At 48.0% G+C, this 25,218-nt stretch overlaps 2 protein-coding genes across 3 annotated transcripts in view; both read left to right on the forward strand.

The window, feature by feature from the left end:
• The first annotated feature begins 207 nt into the window (after positions 1-207).
• On the forward strand, positions 208-22,008 carry dyrk4 (dual-specificity tyrosine-(Y)-phosphorylation regulated kinase 4). Of its 2 annotated transcripts, XM_056599577.1 has the most exons (14): positions 208-338; positions 992-1,064; positions 11,082-11,234; positions 11,491-11,638; positions 12,564-12,727; positions 13,061-13,197; positions 13,910-14,050; positions 16,336-16,474; positions 17,564-17,645; positions 18,355-18,527; positions 18,888-18,948; positions 19,731-19,860; positions 20,037-20,200; positions 20,665-20,973. In XM_056599577.1, exons 1-14 carry the CDS (start codon positions 307-309, stop codon positions 20,925-20,927), a joined length of 1,860 nt encoding a protein of 619 aa, XP_056455552.1. In that variant the 5' UTR covers positions 208-306; the 3' UTR covers positions 20,928-20,973. The 2 variants fall into 2 exon arrangements, with proteins under 2 accessions (XP_056455552.1, XP_056455553.1); XM_056599578.1 differs by lacking the exons at positions 208-338; positions 992-1,064 and adding an exon at positions 6,556-6,964 and having other exon boundaries at positions 20,665-22,008.
• A 3,135-nt stretch (positions 22,009-25,143) lies between these two features.
• The window catches only part of LOC130389676 (NADPH oxidase 5-like), a 9,959-nt gene continuing 9,884 nt past the window's right edge, over positions 25,144-25,218 (forward strand). The window contains exon 1 of the mRNA XM_056599572.1: positions 25,144-25,218. This exon is cut by the window's right edge and continues 45 nt beyond it. Within this exon, the coding sequence (XP_056455547.1) occupies positions 25,144-25,218 (75 nt within the window).

A 25,218-nucleotide genomic window follows, 5' to 3' on the forward strand; every position in this document is an offset into this window, starting at 1 on the left:
ACACACACACACACACACACACACACACACACACACACACACACACACACACACACACACACACACCGGGTGAGACAGACTAAAACTAACACTAACACACATGCACACACACACACACACACACACAAACACACACACGCTTGTCCAGCAGACCGACCATTGTTTGGTTAAGCTGAAGACTCCGCCTTGGACACCTGACAGCGCCAGCCTAGAGTCGTGGGTTCAGTCCGTCTTGGTGATCATGTTCTAACGTTCATGAGAACATGAGGATGAGCTGATGTATGGATTGTCACTTTATTGAGCATCATGAGCGCGTCGCGCAAGTCCACAGACAAAAGGTGAGTAATGGTCCAAAACCAAACTCGCACCTCTTCAGAGTTCACCTGGACCCCGCACAGCCCTTCCCAGCCCTCCTACTTATTGCATGTCGTAGTTATTTATAGGACTTAGTTGTGTAGCATCTTATCCTAGCTATCTTTGTTGGGAAATGGTTTTACCTAGTGGTTGCTAGTGTATGCCACTTGGTTCTATGGACATCCTTACTGTACCGACAGCGATATATTGTTGTTTCTCTTCTTCTAACAAATGTACTTATTGTAAGTTGCTTTAGATAAAAGTGTCTGCTGAATGCCCTAAATATAACTTACTTGAAATTCTTTACTCTGTTGCATTATTTTGTAATGGTAAGGTTTATTTCTCATTGTATTACACTAAGCGTAGTCTAGGCAATCGACTGTAGTTCCTCCTTTACTAACAGACAAAGGAAAACCTGTTCATGTTCAGTCACGCAAAAATTAAAGCCAGTCAACGCCTGTGTCCCCAAGGGGTCAGTAGAGTGCAGGGGCCAGTAGAGAGCCCCCAGGGGTCAGTAGAGGGCCCATAGGGGGCAGTAGAGTGCCCCCAGGGGGCAGTAGAGGGCCCATCTCTGACAGGGTCATACATTCCATGGTTTGTTCTCAAACCACCCCTTTACTAACTGATCTCCTCACAGCAAAAATGTCTCCAGGAAAGTCCCGGAGAAGTTCAGGAAGGAGAAAGTCAGACGGTTCCCTCTGCTGATAAAGGTAAGCCTAAGGTTAAAGTAGGATTAGGAGATAGCCTCAGGTTAAAGTAGGATTAGGAGATAGCCTCAGGTTAAGGTAGGATTAGGAGATGGCCTCAGGTTAAAGTAGGATTAGGAGATGGCCTCAGGTTAAGGTAGGATTAGGAGATAGCCTCAGGTTAAGGTTGGTTTAGGAGATAGCCTTAGGTTAAAGAACGTTGAGGAGATAGCCTCAGGTTAAGGTAGGTTTAGAAGATAGCCTAAGGTTAAAGAACGTTTAGGAGATATCCTAAGGTTAAAGAAGGATTAGGAGATAACAGCGTGGTTCTAGTGTTCCTCTGTGAGTTCTAGTGTTCCTCAGCATGGTTCTAGTGTTCTAGTGTTCCTCAGCGTGGTTCTAGTGTTCCTCAGTGGGGTTATAGTGTTCCTCAGCGTGGTTCTAGTGTTCCTCAGTGGGGTACTAGTGTTCCTCTTTGTGGTTCTAGCGTTCCCAGCGTCATTCTAGTGTTCTAGTGTTCCTCTGTGGGGGTCTAGTGTTCCTCTTTGTGGTTCTAGCGTTCCCAGCGTCATTCTAGTGTTCTAGTGTTCCTCTGTGGGTTCTAGTGTTCCTCGGCGGGGTTCAGGTGTTCTAGTGTTCCTCAGTGTGTTTCAAGTGTTCCTCTGTGGGTTCTAGCGTTCTTCTGTTGGGTTCTAGTGTTCCTCAGAGTGGTTCTAGTGTTCCTCAGCGTGGTTCTAGTGTTCCTCAGCGTGGTTCTAGTGTTCCTCTGTTGGGTTCTAGTGTTACTCTGTGGGGTTCTAGTGTTCCTCAGCATGGTTCTAGTGTTCCTCTGTTGGGTTCTAGTGTTCCTCTGTTGGGTTCTAGTGTTCCTCAGCGTGGTTCTAGTGTTCCTCAGCGTGGTTCTAGTGTTCCTCTGTTGGGTTCTAGTGTTACTCTGTGGGGTTCTAGTGTTCCTCAGCGTGGTTCTAGTGTTACTCCTGTGAGCAGCAGGGGATGAGCTCGTGCTGCTAGCCCCAGACCAGCTGTCTTTCACGGGGCTGAGATGGTTGCTGACCATCGTTTTAAGCAGAGAGACTTTGTACCCTCAGCCTCCACTCAACTTTTCTTAAGTATCCAGTAAAGTCCTCCTGGTTTCCCACGCTGGACGGCCCTGTTGCCAGGTAGCAGGTTGCCAGGTAGCAGCCCCAGGGGTGTAGATATATCCTGCAGCTGTTGAAGAGACAGTTAATCAGTGACTGTGTTCCAATGTATCCCAGCGCGAGGCGCTAGCTAAACAGTAGCCAGCGCAGACTGGGGAACCGACAGACAGACAGACGGACAGTAAGACATGTCTCTGAACGTGAGTCACCCAGTAGCTGAACAGTAGCCAGCGCTGAACGGGGAACACGAGAAGTCTTGCATAAGAACAAGAATGCTGTTGCTTATAAATATATTTGGGTGGAATTTTTGTGCCTTTACAGACAGGAGAGCAAAGATGATCACAGAGTACTGAGTTCAAAGGGTCACACCTAGGAAAGCGGGTCACACTGAGGAGAGAGGGTCACACTGAGGATAGAGGGTCACACTGAGGATAGAGGGTCAACACTGAGGATAGAGGGTCACACTGAGGATAGAGGGTCACACTGAGGATAGAGGGTCACACTAGAGGGTCACACTGAGGATAGAGGCTCACACTGAGGATAGAGGGTCACACTGAGGATAGAGGGTCACACTGAGGATAGAGGGTCACACTGAGGATAGAGGGTCACACTAGAGGGTCACACTGAGGATAGAGGCTCACACTGAGGATAGAGGGTCACACTGAGGATAGAGGGTCACACTGGAGAGTCACACTGAGGATAGAGGGTCACACTGAGGATAGAGGGTCACACTGAGGATAGAGGATAGAGGGTCACACAGAGGATAGAGGGTCACACTGAGGATAGAGGGTCACACTGGAGAGTCACACTGAGGATAGAGGGTAGAGGGTCACACTGAGGATAGAGGGTCACACTGAGGATAGAGGGTCACACTGAGGATAGAGGGTCACACTGAGGATAGAGGGTCACACTGAGGATAGAGGGTCACACTGAGGATAGAGGGTCACACTGAGGATAGAGGGTCACACTAGAGGGTCACACTGAGGATAGAGGGTCACACTGAGGATAGAGGGTCACACTGAGGATAGAGGATAGAGGGTCACACTGAGGATAGAGGGTCACACTGAGGATAGAGGGTCACACTGAGGATAGAGGATAGAGGGTCACACTGAGGATAGAGGATAGAGGGTCACACTGAGGATAGAGGGTCACACTGAGGATAGAGGTCACACTGAGGATGTGGAGGTGGAGGTGGGTGGAGGTGATGGTGGGTGGAGGTGATGGTCTAATGCCTGGTGGAGGTGGTGTTGGAGTTGATGGTGGGTGAGGTGATGGTGATGGTGAGTGGAGGTGAAGGTTCGGTCGGAGGTGATGGTGTAATGCCGGGTGGAGGTGACGGTGGGTCGAGGTGATGGTTTAATAATTCTTAGTCTGTCAAAGCATCCATTAGCTGTCTCCAGAACCACCAGACCGACAGACAGTGAGCTGGAGAGTGAGACAGACAGGCAGTGGCGCTGGGTCAATAGAGGGCGCTAGGGCGCCGCCCCTCCGTGAAATATTCACTTGACTATTTCTGCCAACTATTAATCAACTGTTATCGATACGAAATGAATCAACAATAATACATAGCGTTTATCCTCGTTTAATTGTGTGATGTACTTGTCACTGCCAGCAACCATTTAAATGCGTCTGAACGTCAATGATTTGGGCTAGGCTAGTTATTGGTCATTTGAAATAAAGCCCTCCTCCAAGTCAGGGGCGCCGGCCACGTTGAAGTCAATGTAAGCTCGCTAACTTTTTGCTGTCTATCAAGCAGAGACAGCTTTTCATTGGCGCAAGAAAATTCACCCTTGGGTCGCACCAGTGTGTGCCCCAGGCCAATGGTATCGCCTTTCTTTTTTGCTATCACCACATGATTGGGAAATTCAGCGAATCAATGAAATAGGCTACCTCCCTCTGCAGCATTCGCGCAACACAACTACATGTAGAGATTAGATAGAAGAGATCGATCGCTAACTAGCAGAGAGTTGTAAGCACTTTCCACCCTTTTCAGTGGAGGAATTGGACTCCCCAAGCAATGTTATACTTAAAAGGAGCTACATAAAACTTCATTTTGTTTTATGTAGCATATAAACAAAATGAAGCAACTGTCCCATATTTCTAACTGCATTTGAAGTAGACATTGAGACTCACAAAAAATGGACGCTATAGGACAGTGATCATGATTTGTCTCAATATCAGAATAACAACAATGGGTCAAATAGCAATGGCTGGTGGAATGGCCATAAAGTAGGTAATATGCAATGGAAGCTTGTCCAGGCCCTGCAAGTCAGGATGTAGGCTATGAGTCTGAATGAATAGTAGGTAAATAGGTAGTGGCCATCCCCAAAATGCACCAGAATACAGGAAATCAAATCTATTAAATTCCCAAAATGTAATAGACCCGAAGCCCAGACACCCTTTCTATTGCTGTGCCCCACCAACAATTCTGATCACCAGCCACCACTGCAGACAGGTAATGGTAACCAGGTCAATGTATTTGAACTAATCCCATAATGGTTGGCGTCAGAGTAGAATTTTGAGTTCTCTAAACTCGGGACTTAGATATGCTAAACTAGGCTGTCCAATAGAGCCATTTTAGAAGGATGTGGAGGTGGAGACAAACACACAAACACAAATACAAATACACAGACACACACACACACAAACACACACACGCACGCACGCACGCACGCACGCACGCACGCACGCACGCACGCACGCACGCACGCACGCACGCACGCACGCACGCACGCACGCACGCACGCACGCACGCACGCACGCACACACACACACACACACACACACACACACACACACACACACACACACACACACACACACACCATCAGTCTGGGATGTCCGGTTTCTGAGGTTCCTGTCTCTGTGTTCTCTGTAACCAGCGTGGGATAGATTGTCTCTTGATGACTAAAATGTTGGGTTGCTAGGGATGTGTGGAACATCAGGGTAACCAGGACAACCTCTCCTCCATCTGGGAGTGTTTTCCACTGCGTCAGTAACGGCTCCTCAGCCTCGCTAGCCCTATTTAAAGGTCAACCTATTCTGGGACCCAGCAGTCCTGCTACTTCTGGTCCACTGTACCATCTTACAGCAGAACCTCTGGTCTAGGGTAGGTGGAGTGTCTTAATATAGGACTGCAGATCCAGGAATAGAAACACTTCCCCCAGAGACACGGGGGCTTCGCCAAAGCTCCGGTGTCTCCGAGTTTAGCCGAGGAAACGACGCAGCACTTTACCTTCAGGAGGACCACTGACCTGCATGATGGAAACAGAGCAACAGACGGAAGACAGAAAGACAGACAGACAGACAGATAGAGAGAAAGACTGCTGTACACTAACAGGGGGAGAACGGAAATGAGGCGTCTATTTTATGTATTAGGCTGTCGTCAGGGATGTGTGCTGGATGAGGATTATACCTATTTTAGTGTCTGCATGTGTGAGCATTCGAGTGTGTTTGTATGTGTGTGTGTGTGTGTGTGTGTGTGTCTCAAAAAACTCTGTCTCTCCCTCTCTCTCACACACAAACACACACAGACACGCACGCACACACACACACACACACACACACACACACACACACACACACACACACACACACACACACACACACACACACACACACACACACACACACACACACACACACACACACACACACACACACAGATCTGGTGTCGTGCTCCTCCATGCGGGTGTTGTGTTGCCTTGGGTGTCTGGTCATCAGGCTGATGGTTTAGCACAGAGGTTAAACTCCCGGGACAACAACACACCTTGTTCTCTCCTCTCCTGCTCTCTTCTCCCCTCCTCTCTTCTCTCTACTATCCTCTCCCCTCATCTCCTCTCCTCTCTCCCCTACCCTATCCTCTCCTCTCTCTCCCCTCCTCTCTCCTCACCTCCTCTCCTCTCGTCTCTCTTCCCTCCTCTCTTCTCTCCTCACCTCCTCTCCCCTCCTCTCTTTTTTCTACTCTCCTCTCTCATCTCACTATTTGGGTGACCCCAAGGTTTGATAATCAGCTGACTCCATCATATCCATCACCGTGGAAACCCAAGCCCGCAAGACAGTGATGTCATATAATTGTGTAACAGTAGAACGAGGATCCTATGAGATAACTGGCTACTTATTAATTAATCTGGCCTGTGTGCTTAACACATGAAGAATACACCAAGTACCTATCATATGTCAAAATATAGCTATTTATACCATTTAATAAAAACGATTTGGGTTAAAATGATGGCTGGAAACATGATGCAACAAATGTAGATTCAAACAGTCGATATGGGGATGTTAACGATTAGAAGACGCGGTGAGCTGGGATTTGAACCTTGGCGTCACGCCTACATTTTCCATTGTGTTCGCCAATCAAGACAATTTGAATTGTCTCGATTATTGAATTCCCACTTGGTCTCGGTACTTCGACCAGACAGAGACCGCTCCGGGTCCAGGTCTATATCAAGGCTCAACAGGTGGTCCTCCCTATCTGAGACCTCAGCAATGCGTCATGTCGACTCTCAGTGATCCTCTGAGGACGGGAGGAGTTGATCCCCGTCCCGCGGAGTATGGGGGCGGCACGTTTAGCGCCCAGCCCACTGTCAGCTCCTCTCTCAGCGGCATAACACCTCAGTCAGCGGCTCGGAGGACTGTTGGACATGTGGGGATACACCGCTTGACCTTAGTTTGGATCTCGTATCTTTTCTCCGTGCCTGGACTACCGTGGACTACCGTGGGAACTGCTGAGTCCTCGTTAAGACCGAGTCTGACGGCATGCTGCCAGAAATCAACAACAAGGTGAGGAGCCACGATCAGTGGTTGACCTGTAATGGAGACACCGGACATCTAGTTACCATCGGTGTGGATCTGCTGGACACTATAAAGTTTATTTCATTCAATTAATCCAAACTTATGCGTGTCATTTGTCCAACGATGCTCTATAACATCTGTGTCATTTTAAAAAGAATATGGCTTTCAAACTAGTCCTTAACATTCATATTTGAACATTATTGTTTGACATTAGTATTATATCGTTATTATTTGAACATTAGTAGGCTAGTATGACAGTAGTATTATACTACTGTAGAATATGGCTTCTAAACTAGTAGGCCTACTTAGTTCTAGTAACATTGATACTTAACAGTCATATTGATGCATCATTGTTTAATATTATTATCTTAACATTAGTTTCTTAACATCAGTATTTTCTCATCAGGATGTAAGAATAGTGCGGTTTAAAATTCTCCCAGCTCTTTAAGTGATTTAAGAGTGTTGCTCGGACTCGTCCTGCTGTCTATTTGTGTTGGTGGTCCCAAGACCCTCAGACCCTACATGGACCCACTTGTGTCCACATGGAGGTCTGCTGCCGCCTCAGGCTGCTGCGGGAATGCGTAACAATCGGGTATCTGTATGATGACAACCCTGAGTGTAAAGCGGTCCTCAGTGTTATGATGACAGCCCTTAGTGTGAAGCGGTCCTTAGTGTTCTGATGCAGCCCTCAGTGTAAATGATGACAGCCCTTAGTGTAAAGCGGTCCTCAGTGTTACGATGACAACCCTGAGTGTAAAGCGGTCCTCAGTGTTATGATGACAGCCCTTTGTGTGAAGCGGTCCTTAGTGTTCTGATGCAGCCCTCAGTGTAAATGATGACAGCCCTTAGTGTAAAGCGGTCCTCAGTGTTATGATGACAACCCTGAGTGTAAAGCGGTCCTTAGTGTTCTGTTGCAGCCCTTAGTGTAAAGCGGTCCTTATGGGTATGATGCAGCCCTTAGTGTAAAGCGGTCCTCAGAGTTAGGATGACAGCCCTTAGTGTAAAGTTCTCCTCAGTGTTATGATGACAGCCCTTAGTGTAAAGCGGTCCTCAGTGGTATGATGACAGCCCTTAGTGTAAAGTTCTCCTCAGTGTTATGATGACAGCCCTTAGTGTAAAGCGGTCATCAGTGTTGTGATGACAGCCCTTAGTGCAAAGCGGTCCTCAGTGTTATGATGACAGCCCTTAGTGTAAAGTTGTCCTCAGTGTTATGATGAAAGCCCTTAGTGTAAAGTTGTCCTCAGTGTTATGATGACAGCCCTTATTGTAAAGCGGTCATCAGTGTTATGATGACAGCCCTTAGTGTAAAGTGGTATGATGACAGCCCTTAGTGTAAACCAGTCCTCAGTGTTGTTGTGACAGCCCTTAGTGTAAAGCGAGGCGGTCCTCAGTGTTGTGATGACAGCCCTTAGTGCAAAGCGGTCCTCAGTGTTGTGATGAAAGCCCTTAGTTTAAAGCAATCTTCAGTGTTATGATGACAGCCCTTAGTGTAAAGTGGTCCTCAGTGTTGTGATGACAGCCCTTAATGCAAAGCGGTGAACTAAAGGTTAGTGTTGACTAGAATGATAGTGAACTAAAGGTTAGTGGTGTTGACTAGAGGATGGTTAACTAAATGTTAGTATTGACTAGAGGACACTGAACTAAAGATTAGTGTTCACTAGGATAATGAACTAAATGTTAATGTTGACGAGGATAGTGAACTAAAGGTTAGTGTTCACTAGAGGATAGTGAACTAAAAGTTGGTGTGTTCACTAGAGGATAGTGAACTAAAAGTTAGTGTTCACTAGAGGATAGTGAACTAGAGGTTAGTGTTCACTAGAGGATAGTGAACTAAAGGTTAGTGTTGACTAGAGGATAGTGAACTAAAGGTTAGTGTTCACTAGAGGACAGTGAACTAAAGGTTAGTGTTGACTAGAGGACAGTGAACTAAAGGTTAGTGTTCACTAGAGGATAGGGAACTAAAAGTTAATGTTGACTAGAGGATCCTGAATTAGCTGAATGGGCTCTCACTGTATCTCGCTCCATCAGTCCGGCTAATGTAGGTCTTCTCCCCCCCCCCCCCCCCACAGGCTCCCCATGGAGGGGCCGAGTTTGGGGGGTCCAGCCCCTCACCAGGGTGAGAGCCCCAAATACACTAACCGTGTTTCAAAATAAGAGCGTAAATACAATAAAAAAAAAAAAGTAAATTAAAGTTCTCCACCAAATGGAAACTAATTAACACTGTGGAGAATATTCACATTAAACATAAATAGGTCAAAGCAATGTATAGAAAACATGCAGATGATGATGATAATGATGATGCTATTAAATCCATAGAACAGGAACAGTACTACAAATTAAATATGGAAAAAAAAATGTTTTAAGAAAGATTAATATATATATTGTCTTTAATTTAGAGTGTATGGTCCGTCAAACGACAAACCTAAAGGTTTCTACAATATTTATATTGCGCAAAGTATTTTTAAAGCGCTAAAATCAAATGAAAGCTGAGACGTGATGATTAAATATGATCCAAAAGTTGTTTACCAAAATATGAGGGGCACAAGAATAACACAATGTGACTCAGCCTTACACTCTACGCCCCCACAGACAGACAGGCAGACAGACTATGAAGGTATTATTGTATGAAGGTATTATTGTAGCAAAAGTCTTTAGCACCTGTAACTGCAGAATTTGAATGCGTACACTAAAGTCACAGTAAATTTGAAGTCATATTTATTTTGCATGTGTACTCTAAAGTCACAAATGTTTAACAGTACATTTGAAGTCGTAAATATTTTTTTACCATTGTAAACACAAAATAGGGTCTACGAGTATACGCAAATCTGTGTTACAGGTGCACAAATCCTTTTGCTACAATCATTGCAGCGCAGTTGGTGCAAAACACATTCGCACACCCGTGTTTCATAATCTGAGAACATGCCCAAAATGTGTGCATTCGTAAACCCAAATTTGAACTAATGCATCAGAAGTTGCACATCTGTGAACAATTTCCTCACAAATAAAATGATAAAGAACGCTATGTTGATTCAGCATTTTAATGAGCGAGCACAAGTCCATCGTTACAACTGCTCGAATCTGCTCTTGCAAGTCTCAGCTGTGGTTTTTTTTGCAGGTAGTTTTGCAACATGTCTAGGTGGTAAATGTGTAGCAAAAGTATTTGTATCCATAGATGCCAGAGCATCCGTGGGCGGGAAAAAAATTATAAAATAATTTTTACAGTTATTCAGGACTGAAAAGTGCATTGACATTTTCAAATGCAATTGCAAGGCAACTACTATTGGATGGTTGAAAAAAATAATCATCATTGAAATTAAACATCTCTTCCAGTGTCATGGCCAAGACAGGCAGCAGTAGCCTACAGTCACACATAGCATACACACAAAACGTAAGAAAATAAAAAACTAAAACAGGCTGCAGGGTGGAAGGGGGATATCAATATCGCATGACATTTCACTAGGCTCAAGGAGGCGAGTAATATTACATTTGAGAAACAAAGAGTAGTCTTGGGGTGCTCTATAGACAAAATTCCCCATACTGTGTTATTGACATGTTTTGATTGCGTTATAGGGACAATGTCTCTTTAAGATCACGTCACTTGTGTGCTGATATGCCGGTCGGCGCAATGTTTGAATTTTAAGTTTTTTACATGACAAAATGAACGACCTGCCGTTGCTTGTGGAGGTGAGAAATTGTCTCTTCCCTTCTTTTATCGCAATTTGTACAGTCTATAGACAGAACGTCTTACCTGGGCGAGTGTGTCGCTGCGGTGTGTGCGTGTGTGTTCTTACCTGGGCTCGCGTGTCGATGGCGGAGCCGTTATGTTTCAGGGCGACTGTCGCTGCGGTGTGTGCGCGTGCTTGTGTGTTCTTACCTGCGCGTGTGTCGATGGTGGAGCTGTTATGTTTAAGGGCGAGTGTCGCTGCGGTGTGTGCACGTGTGCGTGAGTTTGTGTGTGTGTGTGTCTGTGTGTGTGTCCGCGTGTGTGTTCGTTTCCATGTAGTAGTATTATCTTTATATTCAGTATTATCTTTATAGTATTTTATATAAAGACATAAAGACACACGCAGACAGACTCTCTGTATCTCTCTCTCTCCCCCTCCAGAAGTTTGCTCCGTCCGTGGGCGGCCGGTCCCATCTGGAGCCGCCCCTGGTGCAGGTGGTGGTCAGCAACTCCAAACACCTCCACCACCCCCACCTCCAGGACTCCATCCTGCCCCACATACCCAGCACGCACAACAGCTACCACAAACACCAGGTGGGACACACTCACTCACTCACTCACTCACTCACTCACTCACTCACTCACTCACTCACTCACTCACTCACTCACTCACTCACTCACTCACTCACTCACTCACTCACTCACTCACTCACTCACTCACTCACTCACTCACTCACTCACTCACTCACTCACTCACTCACTCACTCACTCACTCACTCACTCACTCACTCATTCATACGCACCTGAGGGGGAGTGGCCTGAGCTGATGTTCTGCGTGTTGATTGGACAGGGGGAGAGGCCGAAGCCCGCCCTGTTGGGTGGGCGGCTTGGGGGTCCCAGGGAGACCCTGTCCAGCCCCCAGGCCCCCCGTACCCCCGGCAACAAGCAGGAGAAGGAGAAAGCCTTCGAGGGACAGAGACTCCCCCTTTCTCCCACAGGTAACCCCCCCCCTCTCCCCTCTCCCCCTCTCCCCCTCAGGTACCCCCTCTCCCCTTTCTCTCCTATCTCCCCCCACCCTCAGTCCTGCAAAACCTTGATTCACTGGTCTGAATGGGAAGAGGTCTGACTCTCCCTCTCTCCTCTCTCCTCTTCCTCTTCCTTTTGCCTCCTCTCTTCCCCCTCCTCCTCCTTCTCTCCTCTTCTTTTGCCTTCTGTCTCCTCCCTCCTCCCTCTTCTCTCCTCACTCTCCCTTCTCTCTCTCCACTCCTTTCTCTTCCTCTCTCCTCTCTCCTCTCCTTTCTCCTCCTCTCTCCTCCCTCTCCCCTCTCTCCTCTGTCCTCGCCTCTCCTCTCTCCTCCCTCCCTCCTCTCCTTTCTCCTCCTCTCTCCTCCATCTCTCCTCTCTCCTCTTCTCCTTCTCCTTCTTTCCCCTTTCTCATCTCTCCTCCCTCACTCCTACCTTTCTCCTCCTCTCTCCTCCATCTTCCCCTCTCCTTCTTTCTTCTCCTCTTCCTCTCACATCTCCTTACTCTCCTCTCTCTCTCTCTCCCTCTCCTTTTCCTCTCTCTCTCTCCTCTCCTCTTTTCCTACTCCTCTCCATATCTCTCTTTCCTTTCCTCTCACTCTCTCCTCCTCCATCTCCTATCCCTCACCTCTCCTCACTTCCCTTCCTCTCTCCTCCTACCCTTCCTTCTCCTTCTCCTCCACTCCTCTCCTCTCCTCCTCCCTCCTTCCTCCTCTTTCCTCTATCTTTCCTCCTCTCCCTTCCTCTTCCTCTCTCTCCTTTCTCCTCTCTCTTCCCTCCTCTCTCTTCTCCTTATCCTCTCTCCTCTCCTCTTCTCTCCTCTCCCCTCTCTCCTCTCCCCTCCTCTCTCTTCTCCTCCTCTCTCTTCTCCTCCCTCCTAACTCCTCCTGCCCTCCCCAGATGCTCTGAAGCACTTCCATGAGCGTCTGTCAGAGTTTGAGCAGGAGGAGATCTCGGACCATGCGGAGGTCTGGTTCATGGGTCTGGGCTCCCAGAAGATCGAGGCCACACTGGGCGCTCCCCACAACTCAGGCTTCGACGACGAGCACGGGAGCTACATACGGGTAGGAGAACAAGCTATGCGGACGCGCTAGTCAGGCTACGTGCTAATATAACACGTTGAGCTCATGGGAGCTACATATGGTTACATTCATCTAGGGTGCTAAAACATGCTAACATGACATGCTAGCCAAGATCATGGGAGCTATATACCAGCAACGCACTACAACGGTTGGACAAATAACGGTGTTGATAAAGAGCTGTGTCGATAAAGAACCATTGATACTGAACCGTTAATAAAGAACCATTAATAAAGAACCGTTGATACAGAACCGTTGATAAAGAACCGGGGTAATAAAGAGCCGTGTTAATAAAGAGCGGTGGCCCCGGTGTTCCAGGTGCTCCACGACCACATCGCCTTCCGCTTCGAGGTGCTGGAGGTGATCGGGAAGGGCTCCTTCGGCCAGGTGCTGAAGTGTCTGGACCACAAGACCAACGAGATGGTGGCCATCAAGATGATCCGCAACAAGAAGAGGTACAGTAAAGTAGAGTAGAGTAGAGTAGAGTAGAGTAGAGGACAGTGGAGGACAGTTGAGTACTGGACAGTACAGTACAGTACAGTACAGTACAGTAGAGTAGGGCATTGTAGATAAGAGTTCAGTACAGAACAGCTGATTAGGGTTAGAATGGAGGAGCAGAGCTAGCATAGGAGGAGCAGAGCTAGCATGGAAGGACAGACTGTTCCAGAACTTTGGGCAGATGACCCCTTCTAGTCCAGACCGTGTAGTCCAGACACTCTAGTCCAGTCCCTCTAGTCCATACCCTCTAGTCCAGACCCTCTAGTTCCTCTTGTCCAGACCCTCTAGTTCCTCTAGTCCAGACTCTCTACTCCAGTCCCTCTAGTCCGGTCCCTCTAGTCCAGAATCTCTAGTCCAGACCCTCTAGTCCAGAACCTCTAGTCCAGACCCTCTAATCCATTCCAGACCCTCCAGTCTAGTCCCTCTAGTCCAGAACCTCTAGTACAGACCCTCTAGTCCAGACCCTCCAGTCCAGTCCCTCTAGCCAGACCCTCTAGTCCAGACCCTCTAGTCCAGACCCTCTAGTCCAGACCCTCTAATCCAGACCCTCTAGTCCAGACACTCTATTCCAGACCGTCTAGCAGGGGGTCAAAGAAAGAAGGAGGTGCAGGTTGACCACCAGACCAGAGCTTCAGATCTGACCTCTGAACTCTGACCTTTGACCTCTAGGTTCCACCACCAGGCGCTGGTGGAGCTGAAGATCCTGGACATCGTGAAGAGGAAAGACCCGGAGAACCTGCACAACGTCATCCACATGAACGAGTACTTCTACTTCAGAAACCACCTCTGCATCTCCTTCGAGCTGCTGGGGTGAGTTCTGCCCGAGGTCCTGAGCCGCGCAATGGCATCATCATGACATCTTGATGTCGACATGATGTCATTGTCATCATGTTGTCACCCCAAAGACAACAGGATGTCATCATGAGGTCACCATAAAGACAACATGATGTCCTCATGAGGTCACCATAAAGACAACAGGATGTCATCATGAGGTCACCATAAAGACCAAATGATGTCATCATAAGGGCACCCCAACGAATAACTGATGTCATCATGTTGTCACACTAAAGACAACATGATGTCATCACTACGTCATATTCGAGAGGTAAAGTAGGTTCCTTTCTAATTGTCTTTCCCTCGCTGTGCGGCCCTGTGAGTTCTTCTTCTTTTCTGAAGCGTCCCCTGTTTTCGGTGAGCGCCACCACCAGGAGTTATGGAGAATTGACTGGTGACAGAGCTTAGCGAGATATATATTATCATATTATCTCGAATATGTTAATAATATTATCATATTATTAACATATTCGGCGCCAGTTTTTCGATGGACTCACAAGAGGAAGCCACCCACTGTATTCCCTTTTCAAAGATGTCTCAGGGGTTAGGAGGTCCTCTTCAGGGGTTAGGAGGTCCTGTTCAGGGGTTAGGAGGTTCTGTTCACGGGTTAGGAGGTCCTATTCAGGGGTAAGTAGGTCCTGTTCAGGGGTTAGGAGGACCTGTTCAATAGCTCCCCAGCAGAACGCCTGACATGAACCCAGCTCTGGCGGCCATGTTGGGGCTGTCCTTCCTGAATAATCCATTGGCTAAACGTATGGCAGTTTGACTCTCCGTCACTTTAACAAACTGCCACCTTCACTCCTGCTGTGTGTGTGTGTGTGTGTGTGTGTGTGTGTGTGTGTGTGTGTGTGTGTGTGTGTGTGTGTGTGTGTGTGTGTGTGTGTGTGTGTGTGTGTGTGTGTGTGTGTGTGTGTGTGTGTTGGCCTCCTAATCATTTCATATCTCTGGATGATGGATTTGTGACTGTGTTCAGTGACCTTTAAGAGACACTTTGCTCCTGGTCTCCAGTTACCGTTAGTTACCGCCTCCAACGGGCCCATGGGGGCCCCCAGAGGCCCCCAGGGGCCCGGGTGTGAAGGCTCCTCTTACACCGTCTTAACGGGGCAAAAAATAACACTGCCCACATTCCCACGTACCGCCAGGCGGGTAATGTTTAAAGAGCTGCGGAGCACTGGCAGCTTAAGCATTTGGTAGCTCCTGTTTCAACATGTGAATCACCGTTAGCATGGCGGCTGTTCGCCTGCTCCTGTTAGCCTGCTCCCTGTTAGCCTTCCCCTGTTAGCCTGCTCCTGTTAGCCTGCTCCCTGTTAGCCTTCCCCTGTTAGCCTGCTCCTGTTAGCCTGCTCCCTGTTAGCCTGCTCCCTGTTAGCCTTTTCCCTGTTAGCTTTTTCCCTGTTAGCCTTCCCCTGTTAGCCTTCCCCTGTTAGCCTGCTCCCTTTTAGCCTGCTCCCTGTTAGCCTTCCCCTGTTAGCCTGCTCCTGTTAGCCTGCTCCCTGTTAGCCTGCTCCCTGTTAGCCTTCCCCTGTTAGCCTGCTTCTGTTAGCTTGCTCCTGTAGAACACCGAGAAGGAGGTCTGAACACCGCCCTACAGTCAGAAGGAGGAGCTCAGGGTGTTGTGTGGGAACGAGTTGAGGAGTGTTGTTCACGTGAATCCATGGTCACATGACACATAAGGGTCAAATGTCAAATTAGGTTCACATGACACATTAGGGTCACATGTTACATGCGGCCGCGATCTTTGAGTGCAGATTAGAGCTGTGTTTGAAATCGTTCCCGGTTCACTCACTCACTATTCCCTATATAGTGTTTATGATATATATAGTGCACTATATAGGGAATGAACAAACGAGAATTCGGACACTACGCTGAACATTTCTAAACGACCGCATTGCATTGTGGTATACAGGAGTAATATTTAGGGAACATCGTATGGTCACTCAAATTGTAGGTATTTTATGTCCACTATATTATAGCGAATTAAATTAACCACTTAGAATTCGAACACCACTACAAAATGGCGAGCACCCTATATAGTGCACTATCCGTGACAGGGAACGATTTCGAACACAGTTTATGGCTGTTCTCAGCACGTCCCCTTGGAGACGAGGGACTGCCCTGTGGAACACGGGGACCTCTGCCTCGAACCTGTACCCACTAACCGCATCTGCGTGTGTCCCAGGGTTAACCTGTACCAACTAACCGCCCCTGCGTGTGTCCCAAGGTGAACCTGTACCCACTAACCTCCCCTGCCTGTGTCCCAGGGTAAACCTGTATGAGCTGATCAAGAAGAACAACTTCCAGGGCTTCTCCGTGGCTCTGATCCGGCGCTTTGCCCACTCTCTGTTACGCTGCCTTCAGATGCTCCACGACGAGAAGATCATACACTGTGACCTCAAACCGGTACCTCCACCCGACTGACACCTCCACCCGACTCACACCTCCACCCAAATGTCACCTCCACCCGACTCACACCTACAACCGACTCACACCTCCAACCAATTGACACCTCCACCCGACTCACACCTCCACCCGACTCACACCTCCACCCGACTCACACCTCCACCCGAATGTCACCTCCATCCGACTCACACCTCCAACCGACTCACACCTCAAACCGAATGTCACCTCCACCCGACTCACACCTCCACCCGACTCACCCCTCCAACCGACTCACACCTCAAACCGAATGTCACCTCCACCCGACTCACACATCCAACCGACTCACACCTCCAACCAACTGACACCTCCACCCGACTGACTCCTCCACCCGACTCACACCTCCATCCGACTGACACCTCCACCCGACCTCCACCTCCACCCGACTGTCACCTCCACCCGTCTCACTGCACATGTTACTGTACCTACCTACACCTTCCACCCCTCCACACTGCCAACACTGTGCCATCTCCTTAATATTCACTATTTAGTACAAGTTAATAATTGAGCACACAACCAGCCTCAGGTGCTGGTAGGGGTTAGACGGTACAGAGACTGGTCATTAAGGAGCAGGTAGCGGTTAGACAGTACAGAGACAGGTCATTAAGGAGCAGGTAGGGGCTAGACAGTACAGACACAGGTCATTAAGGAGCAGGTAAGGGTTAGATAGTACAGAGACAGGTCATTAAGGAGCAGGTAGGGGTTAGACAGTACAGAGACAGGTCATTAAGGAGCAGGTAGGGGTTAGACAGTATAGAGACAGTGCTTTGACTATGACCAGACCCCCCACAGAGTAACACATTCCTGAAATATGTGTTTGATAATACGGAGATCTGGCCCCCCCTAGTGGACAGCAGCAGGAGCTACACCAGTACTGGGGTGCTGCACCAGTAGTATGGTGCTACACCAGCAGAGTGGGGCTACACAAGTCGGGTGGTGCTACACCAGTAGGGTGGTGACACACCAGTAGGTCGGAGCTACACCAGTAGTTTGGAGCTACACCAGTAGGGGGGTGGTGCTGACCTCCTTTTGGGTGGTCCTGTGTGTCCCCAGGAGAACATCCTGCTGTCCCAGCGCGGCCCCGGGAACATCAAGGTGGTCGACTTCGGCTCCAGCTGCTATGAGCAGCAGAAAGGTGAGACTGAGGACCTGAGAGAGGCCATCACACCTTGGACTGTATCACCTAAGAGCTGTGTTTATCTTAACTTCAACTTCCTTCAATCTCTCTGTCTGTCTGTCTGTCTGTCTGTCTGTCTGTCTGTCTGTCTGTCTGTCTGTCTGTCTGTCTGTCTGTCTGTCTGTCTGTCTGTCTGTCTGTCTGTCTGTCTGTCTGTCTGTCTCTCTCTCTCTATCCCTCTGTCTCTCTTTCTCTGTGTGTGTGTGTGTGTGTGTGTGTGTGTGTGTGTGTGTGTGTGTGTGTGTGTGTGTGTGTGTGTGTGTGTGTGTGTGTGTGTGTGTGTGTGTGTGTGTGTGTGTGTGTGTGTGTGTGTGTGTGTCTCTCTCTCTCTCTCTCCCTCTCTCCCTCCCTCTCTAAATTCAACTCAATCGATTTATAAGAGCCAACGCTCTCCAGGCTGGGTTCTTAAGCTCTCCAGGCTGGGTTATAAGCTCTCCAGGCTGGGTTATTAAGCTCTCCAGGCTGGGTTCCTAAGCTCTCCAGGCTGGGTTCTTAAGCTCTCCAGGCTGGGTTCTTAAGCTCTCCAGGCTGGGTTCTTAAGCTCTCCAGGCTGGGTTCTTAAGCTCTCCAGGCTGGGTTCTTAAGCCCTCCAGGCTGGGTTCTTAAGCTCTCCAGGCTGGGTTCTTAAGCTCTCCAGGCTGGGTTCTAACGCTCTCCCTCCCGGCAGTGTACACCTACATTCAGAGCCGGTTCTACCGCTCCCCCGAGGTGATCCTTGGCCAGCCCTACAGCATGGCCATCGACATGTGGAGCCTGGGCTGCATCCTGGCCGAGCTCTACACCGGGGGGCCCCTGTTCCCCGGGGAGAGCGAGGCCGAGCAGATGGCCTGCATCATGGAGGTGACCCCCCCCCACCCACCTGTCCCCCTACCACAGCCGCCCACACAGCATGATGTCACCTTAAAGAGATGATGTCACCTTAGAGAGATGATGATGTTACCTTAAAGACAACATGATGTCACCTTAAAGATGAAGTCACATTAGAGAGATGATGCGTACTTAAAGATATGATGATGTCTCCTTAAAGATATGAGGTCACCTTAAAGATATAATGTCAACTAAAAGATATGATGTCATATTAAAGATATAATGTCAGCTTAAAGATATGATGTCACCTTAAAGACATCATGAGGTGACCTTCTAGACAGCATGATGTCACATCAGGTCAAGCAAGTCAGATGATCCGTCTCCTCTCTCCAGGTGATGGGCACGCCTCCAGAGGAATTTGTTCAGACTGCCTCAAGGAAAAGGTTGTTCTTCGGTAAGATTGTATGGAAGTTCTCCTGGCAGCAATGCTGGAAGGGGGGTATGTGCTTCCGACTCCAAAGCAGTGTGTGTGTGTGTGTGTGTGTGTGTGTGTGTGTGTGTGTGTGTGTGTGTGTGTGTGTGTGTGTGTGTGTGTGTGTGTGTGTGTGTGTGTGTGTGTGTGTGTGTGTGTGTGTTTCAGACTCTAAGGGGTTGTGTGTGTGTTTCTGACTAAAGGAGTGTGTGTGTGTGTGTATTTCAAAATCTAAGGGAATTTTTGTGTTTCAGACTTTAAGGGAGTGTGTGTTTCAGACTTGAAGGGAATGTGTGTGTGTGTGCTTCAGTAAGGGAGTGTGTCTGTGTTTCAGACTTAAGGGAGTGTGTCTCCGACTCTAAAGGAGTGTGCGTGTGTTTCAGACTCTTAAGGGAGTGTGTTTCAGACTCTAAGGAAGTTTGTGTTAAAGACTCTGAGGGACCGTGTGTTTCAGACTCTTATGGGAGTGTATCTTTCAGACTTAAGGGAGTGTGTTTCAGACTCTAAGGAAGTTTGTGTTAAAGACTCTGAGGGAGCGTGTGTTTCAGACTCTTAAGGGAGTGTATCTTTCAGACTTAAGGGAGTGTGTTTCAGACTCTAAGGAAGTTTGTGTTAAAGACTCTGAGGGAGCGTGTGTTTCAGACTCTTAAGGGAGTGAGTTATATCAGACTCTACGGGAGTGTATGTTCCAGACTCTATGAAAGTTTGTGTTTCAGGCTTTAAGGGAGTGTGTGTTCCAGACTCTAAGGGAGTATGTGTTTCAGACTCTAAGGGAAACCCTCGGAGCACTACTAACACTAAGGGGAAGAAGCGGAAGCCAAACTCTAAGGATCTGTCCGCCGTCCTGAAGACCAACGACGCTCTCTTCCTGGACTTCATCAAGCGCTGCCTGGCGTAAGACTCCTCTAAACCCTCACTATGACTCCTACCCTTCTATTACTCGTACCCTTACTACGTCTCTAACCCTTACTCTGACTCTTACAACGCGGTCTAGTGTTGTATACTCTTTGACTCTGGGTCTAAAGGGTTGGTGTCTGTTAACCGCAGTGTCGTCCCCCCCCCCCCCCCAGCTGGGACCCTGCGACCCGGATGACCCCTGACGAGGGCGTCCAGCACCCCTGGATCATGCAGGGGAACTTCAACCGGGTCCGCCCCCGGCCCCGCGGGGGCGTGGCCGTGCCGCAGACCCCCCCGAGCTGCGGACCGGACCAGAGGCAGAGCGGCCAGCCCCCCGGTTAGATCAATACACCTGATCGCTCCAGACTGCACTTATTAATGTTTGATTGACGCTCGTACTGATGACTTCACCTTACTGATTCAGAGAGACCATGACTTCACCTTACTGATTCACCTTAAAGCTATGGGGTCACCTTGAAGCTATGAGGTCACCCTAAAGACAACATGACTTCACCTTAAAGCTATGATGTAACCTTAAAGCCATGAGGTCACCCTAAAGACATGAGGTCACCTTAAAGCTATGATTTCACCTTAAAGCTATGATGTAATCTTAAGGGAAACATGACGTAACCTTAAGGACAATATGATGTAACCTTTTATACGCTACATGTTAGTTCCAGTAGTAGAGTGATGTAGCATGTTGTGCTAAGCACTTTGAGATTCTTGAATATAAAGTGCATTATAAATAAAATGTATTATTATTATTATTATTATTATTAACATGGCTGTTCTCTCTTTTAGCGGACAGGGTTAGCACAGCTAGCACCAGCGCTAGCCAGTCGCGGCGGGACAGCTCAGGGTCGCGGGGCACGCTGCCGTCCAGCGAGCGGCTTCGACCTCTGGGGGCGTCGGTCGAGGACGTCGGCGAGGGTGGAGCAAGGGTCTCCACGGGAACCAAGGAGCAAGAAGGAGGAGGGGAGAGGCCCGTGCACATCACCATCCATTCTCAACAGGGAGTGGGCGGAGCCAGAGACGCCTACCGTAGTCTGCCGCCAATCATGTAGGAAGCAAGTGACGGAGCGCCTGGGGGCAGGGCCTTGGGGCAGGGCCTTGGGGCAGGGCCTTGGGCAGGGCCTTGGGTGGGGCCTGGGGGCAGGGCAAGGTGTTTTATTTGCATGTCGTTGAGGTGGAGTATGTGTTGGATGTGTTTGACTGACACACAGTAGAAAGAGAGAGTGGCTCCACTGCAGTTTGAGTGATGCCACAGATAAAACAATCAGTCTTTATTAATATCTACATCAATATCTAGCTGCTATTGCTGCTGGCGGTTTAACCGTTGACTTCAAGTCGTTAACAAACACAACTTTTGTTTAGTGTTACTGTTCACAATATCACTGGGATAGGAAATGTTCTATATTCTATATCTCTGTACGTCTTCTAGATCTATCACAGAGAGGTCAACTCTGAGGTCTGCTGTACAGTATAAGTGATGAGTACTGTACAGTACAATGCTGATGACCATGTTGTGTTCACTAGGTTGTACACAAGGTGACAAGGTAATGTGTGGTCTTCTTTATTTATGTCTTTGGCTTTGAGGGCTGAGGGTTTTTTTTACTTTTATGTGTGACAAAGCAATGAAATGATTAATCTTTTGGATTCAATTGAAGACGTTGTTTCGTTACTATTGAAGTTATTAATCATGGAAAGTGTTGCGCTGTGAAGATGAAGTTTAAATGTGATTCTCGGCAGGACGTTCTGCTGTATTTCTACTGCTCCATATTAATGTACATATTGTTACTGGTTACTGGTACTGGTTTTGTTACATCGGTTTCTCTGCGATCCCGGACACTGAAGGGTTAAACGTACCAATTGGACTCGTGATACTTGAGCTCATTTTTACATTGACTGCATTTTTTATGCGTGTGTTTCATAATTCATTTTGTATGGTTGATGAGGAGAGACAATCCTTGTACTGCTAGTTTGTGCCTTGCAGAGCTGGAATTGCACTTAACTAGTTGAACTAGTGTGTGAACTAGTTGTACTAGTCTGTGAAAACCTGGAGGTAACAGAGTTTGGATTTGTTAGTCTAGGTTAGTCTTACCCTGACCTGCAGCACAATGGTCAAATAAAACTCTTTCATCACATGAGCTTTGTGTGTTTGTACGAGTTTGGTTCTCTAAAGAGATGAAGATAGATACTTTATTTGTCATATCATTTATACATAAATGATATGAGCATATACTGATGATATATATCCTTTATATAATAATTAAACTGCTTTGTCCTGAACAGGGTTATGGTTTAGGGATCTACCCTGAATACTCTCCTACTTGTCCAGATAAAATCAATGTCCGCTCACTTTTAGAAAACATATTTTTGTAAGCAGTTACATAATTTAACAACAAGGTGCCAGCAAGTGGAGAGTGTGATACTTATACTATATAAAACTAAACATCAGCGGAAATAGGAGGAAGATTTGCTGAATACCAACAGGAATACGTTGAGAGGAGAGTTCACCTCATATCGCTGTCATTGGGAGGGGGGTCGGGGCTCTCCCCCCCTGAGGGAGGGAGGGGGGGGGGCTCTCTCTCCCACTGAGGGAGGGAGGGGGGAGGTGCTCTCACTCCCAATGAGGGAGACAGGGGGGGGGGGGGGGCTGATGGGGGAGTCAGCTGCAGCTGACAGGCGGCAGAGAGAGAGAGGAGGACTATCCACCAGGACGGATCCCAGAGAGAGAGAGAGAGAGACCAGGAGGACTTGAGAGACCAGGAGGACTAGAGAGACCAGGAGGACTTCACCCTGCCTGACCGAACCCCAAACAGAGACCTCGAGTGAGGCGTCACCCCGCAACCAGAACCCCAAACCCGGTGGCCTCCACCCCTCAACCGGTAAGCGCTGGTTCTGGTCTTCTGTCCGTCTGTTTGTTTGTTTGTTTGTTTGTTTGTTTGTTTGTCTCTTTGTTTGTAGGAAGGTAGGGAGGTAGATAGGTAGGGAGGTAGGAAGGTTGGGAGGTCGGGAGGTAGGAAGGTAGGAAGGTTGGGAGGTAGGCAGGTAGGTAGGTAGGAAGGTCGGGAGATAGGAAGGTAGGAAGGTCGGGAGGTAGGAAGGTCGGGAGGTAGAGAGGTAGGAAGGTAGGAAGGTAGAGAGGTAGGGAGATAGAGAGGTAGAATGCTATAGATAGGGTTCAAGGTCCAGGCCTCGTGGCAAACTGGCTGAGGAGGAAGATGAACTGGTCCCACTGGCTGAGGAGGAAGATGAACTGGTCCCACTGGCTGAGGAGGAAGATTAACTGGTCCCACTGGCTGAGGAGGAAGATGAACTGGTCCCACTGGCTGAGGAGGAAGATGAACTGGTCCCACTGGCTGAGGAGGAAGATGAACTTGTCCCACTGGTAGAGGAGGAAGATGAATTGGTCCCACTGGCTGAGGAGGAAGATGAACCTGTCCCACTGGCTGAGGAGGAAGATGAACTTGTCCCACTGGTAGAGGAGGAAGATGAATTGGTCCCACTGGCTGAGGAGGAAGATGAACCTGTCCCACTGGCTGAGGAGGAAGATGAACTTGTCCCACTGGTAGAGGAGGAAGATGAATTGGTCCCACTGGCTGAGGAGGAAGATGAACTGGTCCCACTGGCAGACGAAGAAGATGAACCGGTCCCACTGGCTGAGGAGGAAGATGAACTGGTCCCACTGGCTGCTGGGAGGTTGAACACAAGAGGCTGAACTTTGCTCATAACTATTAGGTTTGGATTTTTATTACGTTGAAGTGAGTGGCCTATGATGATGATGATGATGATGATGAGGAGGAGGATTACGATCTGATTCAAATATAAAACATAAAGCAATGTTTCAGTCAAACAGAAAATAAGCCCAGAAGTAGTGAGGACATGTTGGACAGGATAGTTCCTCTATTTCTTTCGATGGCGTTGGTTCTGACATCCTTCTGACAGTAACTGCTAACTATGGGGTGGTAGTAATAATAATAATATATAAAAGATGTTTTTTTTACAGCACTTTTCTCAGTACTCAAGGACGCTTTACAAAAAGGAATACATACAGACAATACAGACACTCAAAAAAAAGGCAGATAAACAACACTACAACAATAGACAACACATTAAGAGAGAGAGAGAGAGAGAGAGAGAGAGAGAGAGAGAGAGAGAGAGAGAGAGAGAGAGAGAGAGAGAGAGAGAGAGAGAGAGAGAGAGAGAGAGAGAGAGAGAGAGAGAGAGAGAGAGAGAGAGAGGGAGGAAGATAGCGAATATGATTTGTCAAATGTTGTAGGTGCTCCTGAAAAGATGGGATTTAATTTGACCTTTGAACGAAAGGAGTGTATCAGAGTTTCGGATTGCCAGAGGGAGGGAGTTCCAGAGGGTAGACGATGGCGAAGGCTCTGTCCCCCAGGGTACTTGGTCCTGGTGATGGGATTGAGAAGGTTGGCATCGGCGGAGCGTAGGCGACTTGGGGGCTGGAGGAGCTCGGTTAGGTATGAGGTTGCAAGATTGTTTAGGGCTTTGTAGGTGGTGAGTAGGATCTTGAAATTGATGCGTTGTTTTATGGGAAGCCAATGAAGTTGACGGAGGATGAGAGTGATGTGTTCTCTGGAGGGGGGAGTGAGTAACAGCAGAGACAGCAGAGTTTTGAACATCAGTGAAGGAAACTCTGTTTCATTATCTTATTGATTGTTCAGCTGATTCAGTCTCTCACTCTTATATCTTGCCTGGTCTGAGAGTGGTGTCGTACCAGGTGTGGTTAGGCCATGGCGTAAACGGATCAGTTCAGATCAGGAGATAGATTCAAAATTCCATGTGGTGCGTTGATGCCTTTCTATGTATCACGGTATTTGGCTGTATTAACGTTATGTATTACGATACTTTACCGCACTTGCGGTATTTTCCCGTGTTGTCATCCTGGTCCTCTCTAATCACCATGCCAACGTCTCCGTGACAACGCAGCATGTCGATGAATGGGATACCTTCTGTGGTTCTCAGCTGGTGATGAAGGCAGGCGATAATGAGACCAGTCTCCTAGCAACCCAAAAGACCATCCTTTCATCGCAGTCCTTTTTGTCTTAGGTTGTTGATAATGTAAGGTTATTATTCCTGACACAGAAACTTACTTTAAACCTTCATGGGAATGTTTATTTTGATACATTAGTTGATGCCTCAAATACGCAAGTGAACATGATAAAAATATAAATGGGACATATTCAATATGGATAATGGTGTGTCTATGTGGATTAGTGTAACCTGGTTTTATGGAATGTGCCCGGGACAGGCAGGATGAGTCTGGACGAGGACACGCGCTGGCTGGAGTGGGTCACCAAACAGTTTGAGGCCATCGCTGGAGAGGATAAG

The sequence above is a fragment of the Gadus chalcogrammus genome, chromosome 9 (genome assembly GCF_026213295.1).
Source record: "Gadus chalcogrammus isolate NIFS_2021 chromosome 9, NIFS_Gcha_1.0, whole genome shotgun sequence".
Classification (NCBI taxonomy): domain Eukaryota; kingdom Metazoa; phylum Chordata; class Actinopteri; order Gadiformes; family Gadidae; genus Gadus; species Gadus chalcogrammus.

Coding starts and splice junctions, on each gene's coding strand:
- dyrk4 (XM_056599577.1), top strand. CDS start 307: ATGAGCGCGTCGCGCAAGTCCACAGACAAAAG. Junction 339..991: donor CGCAAGTCCACAGACAAAAG/GTGAGTAATGGT, acceptor ATCTCCTCACAG/CAAAAATGTCTCCAGGAAAG. Junction 18,528..18,887: donor AGATGGCCTGCATCATGGAG/GTGACCCCCCCC, acceptor TCCTCTCTCCAG/GTGATGGGCACGCCTCCAGA.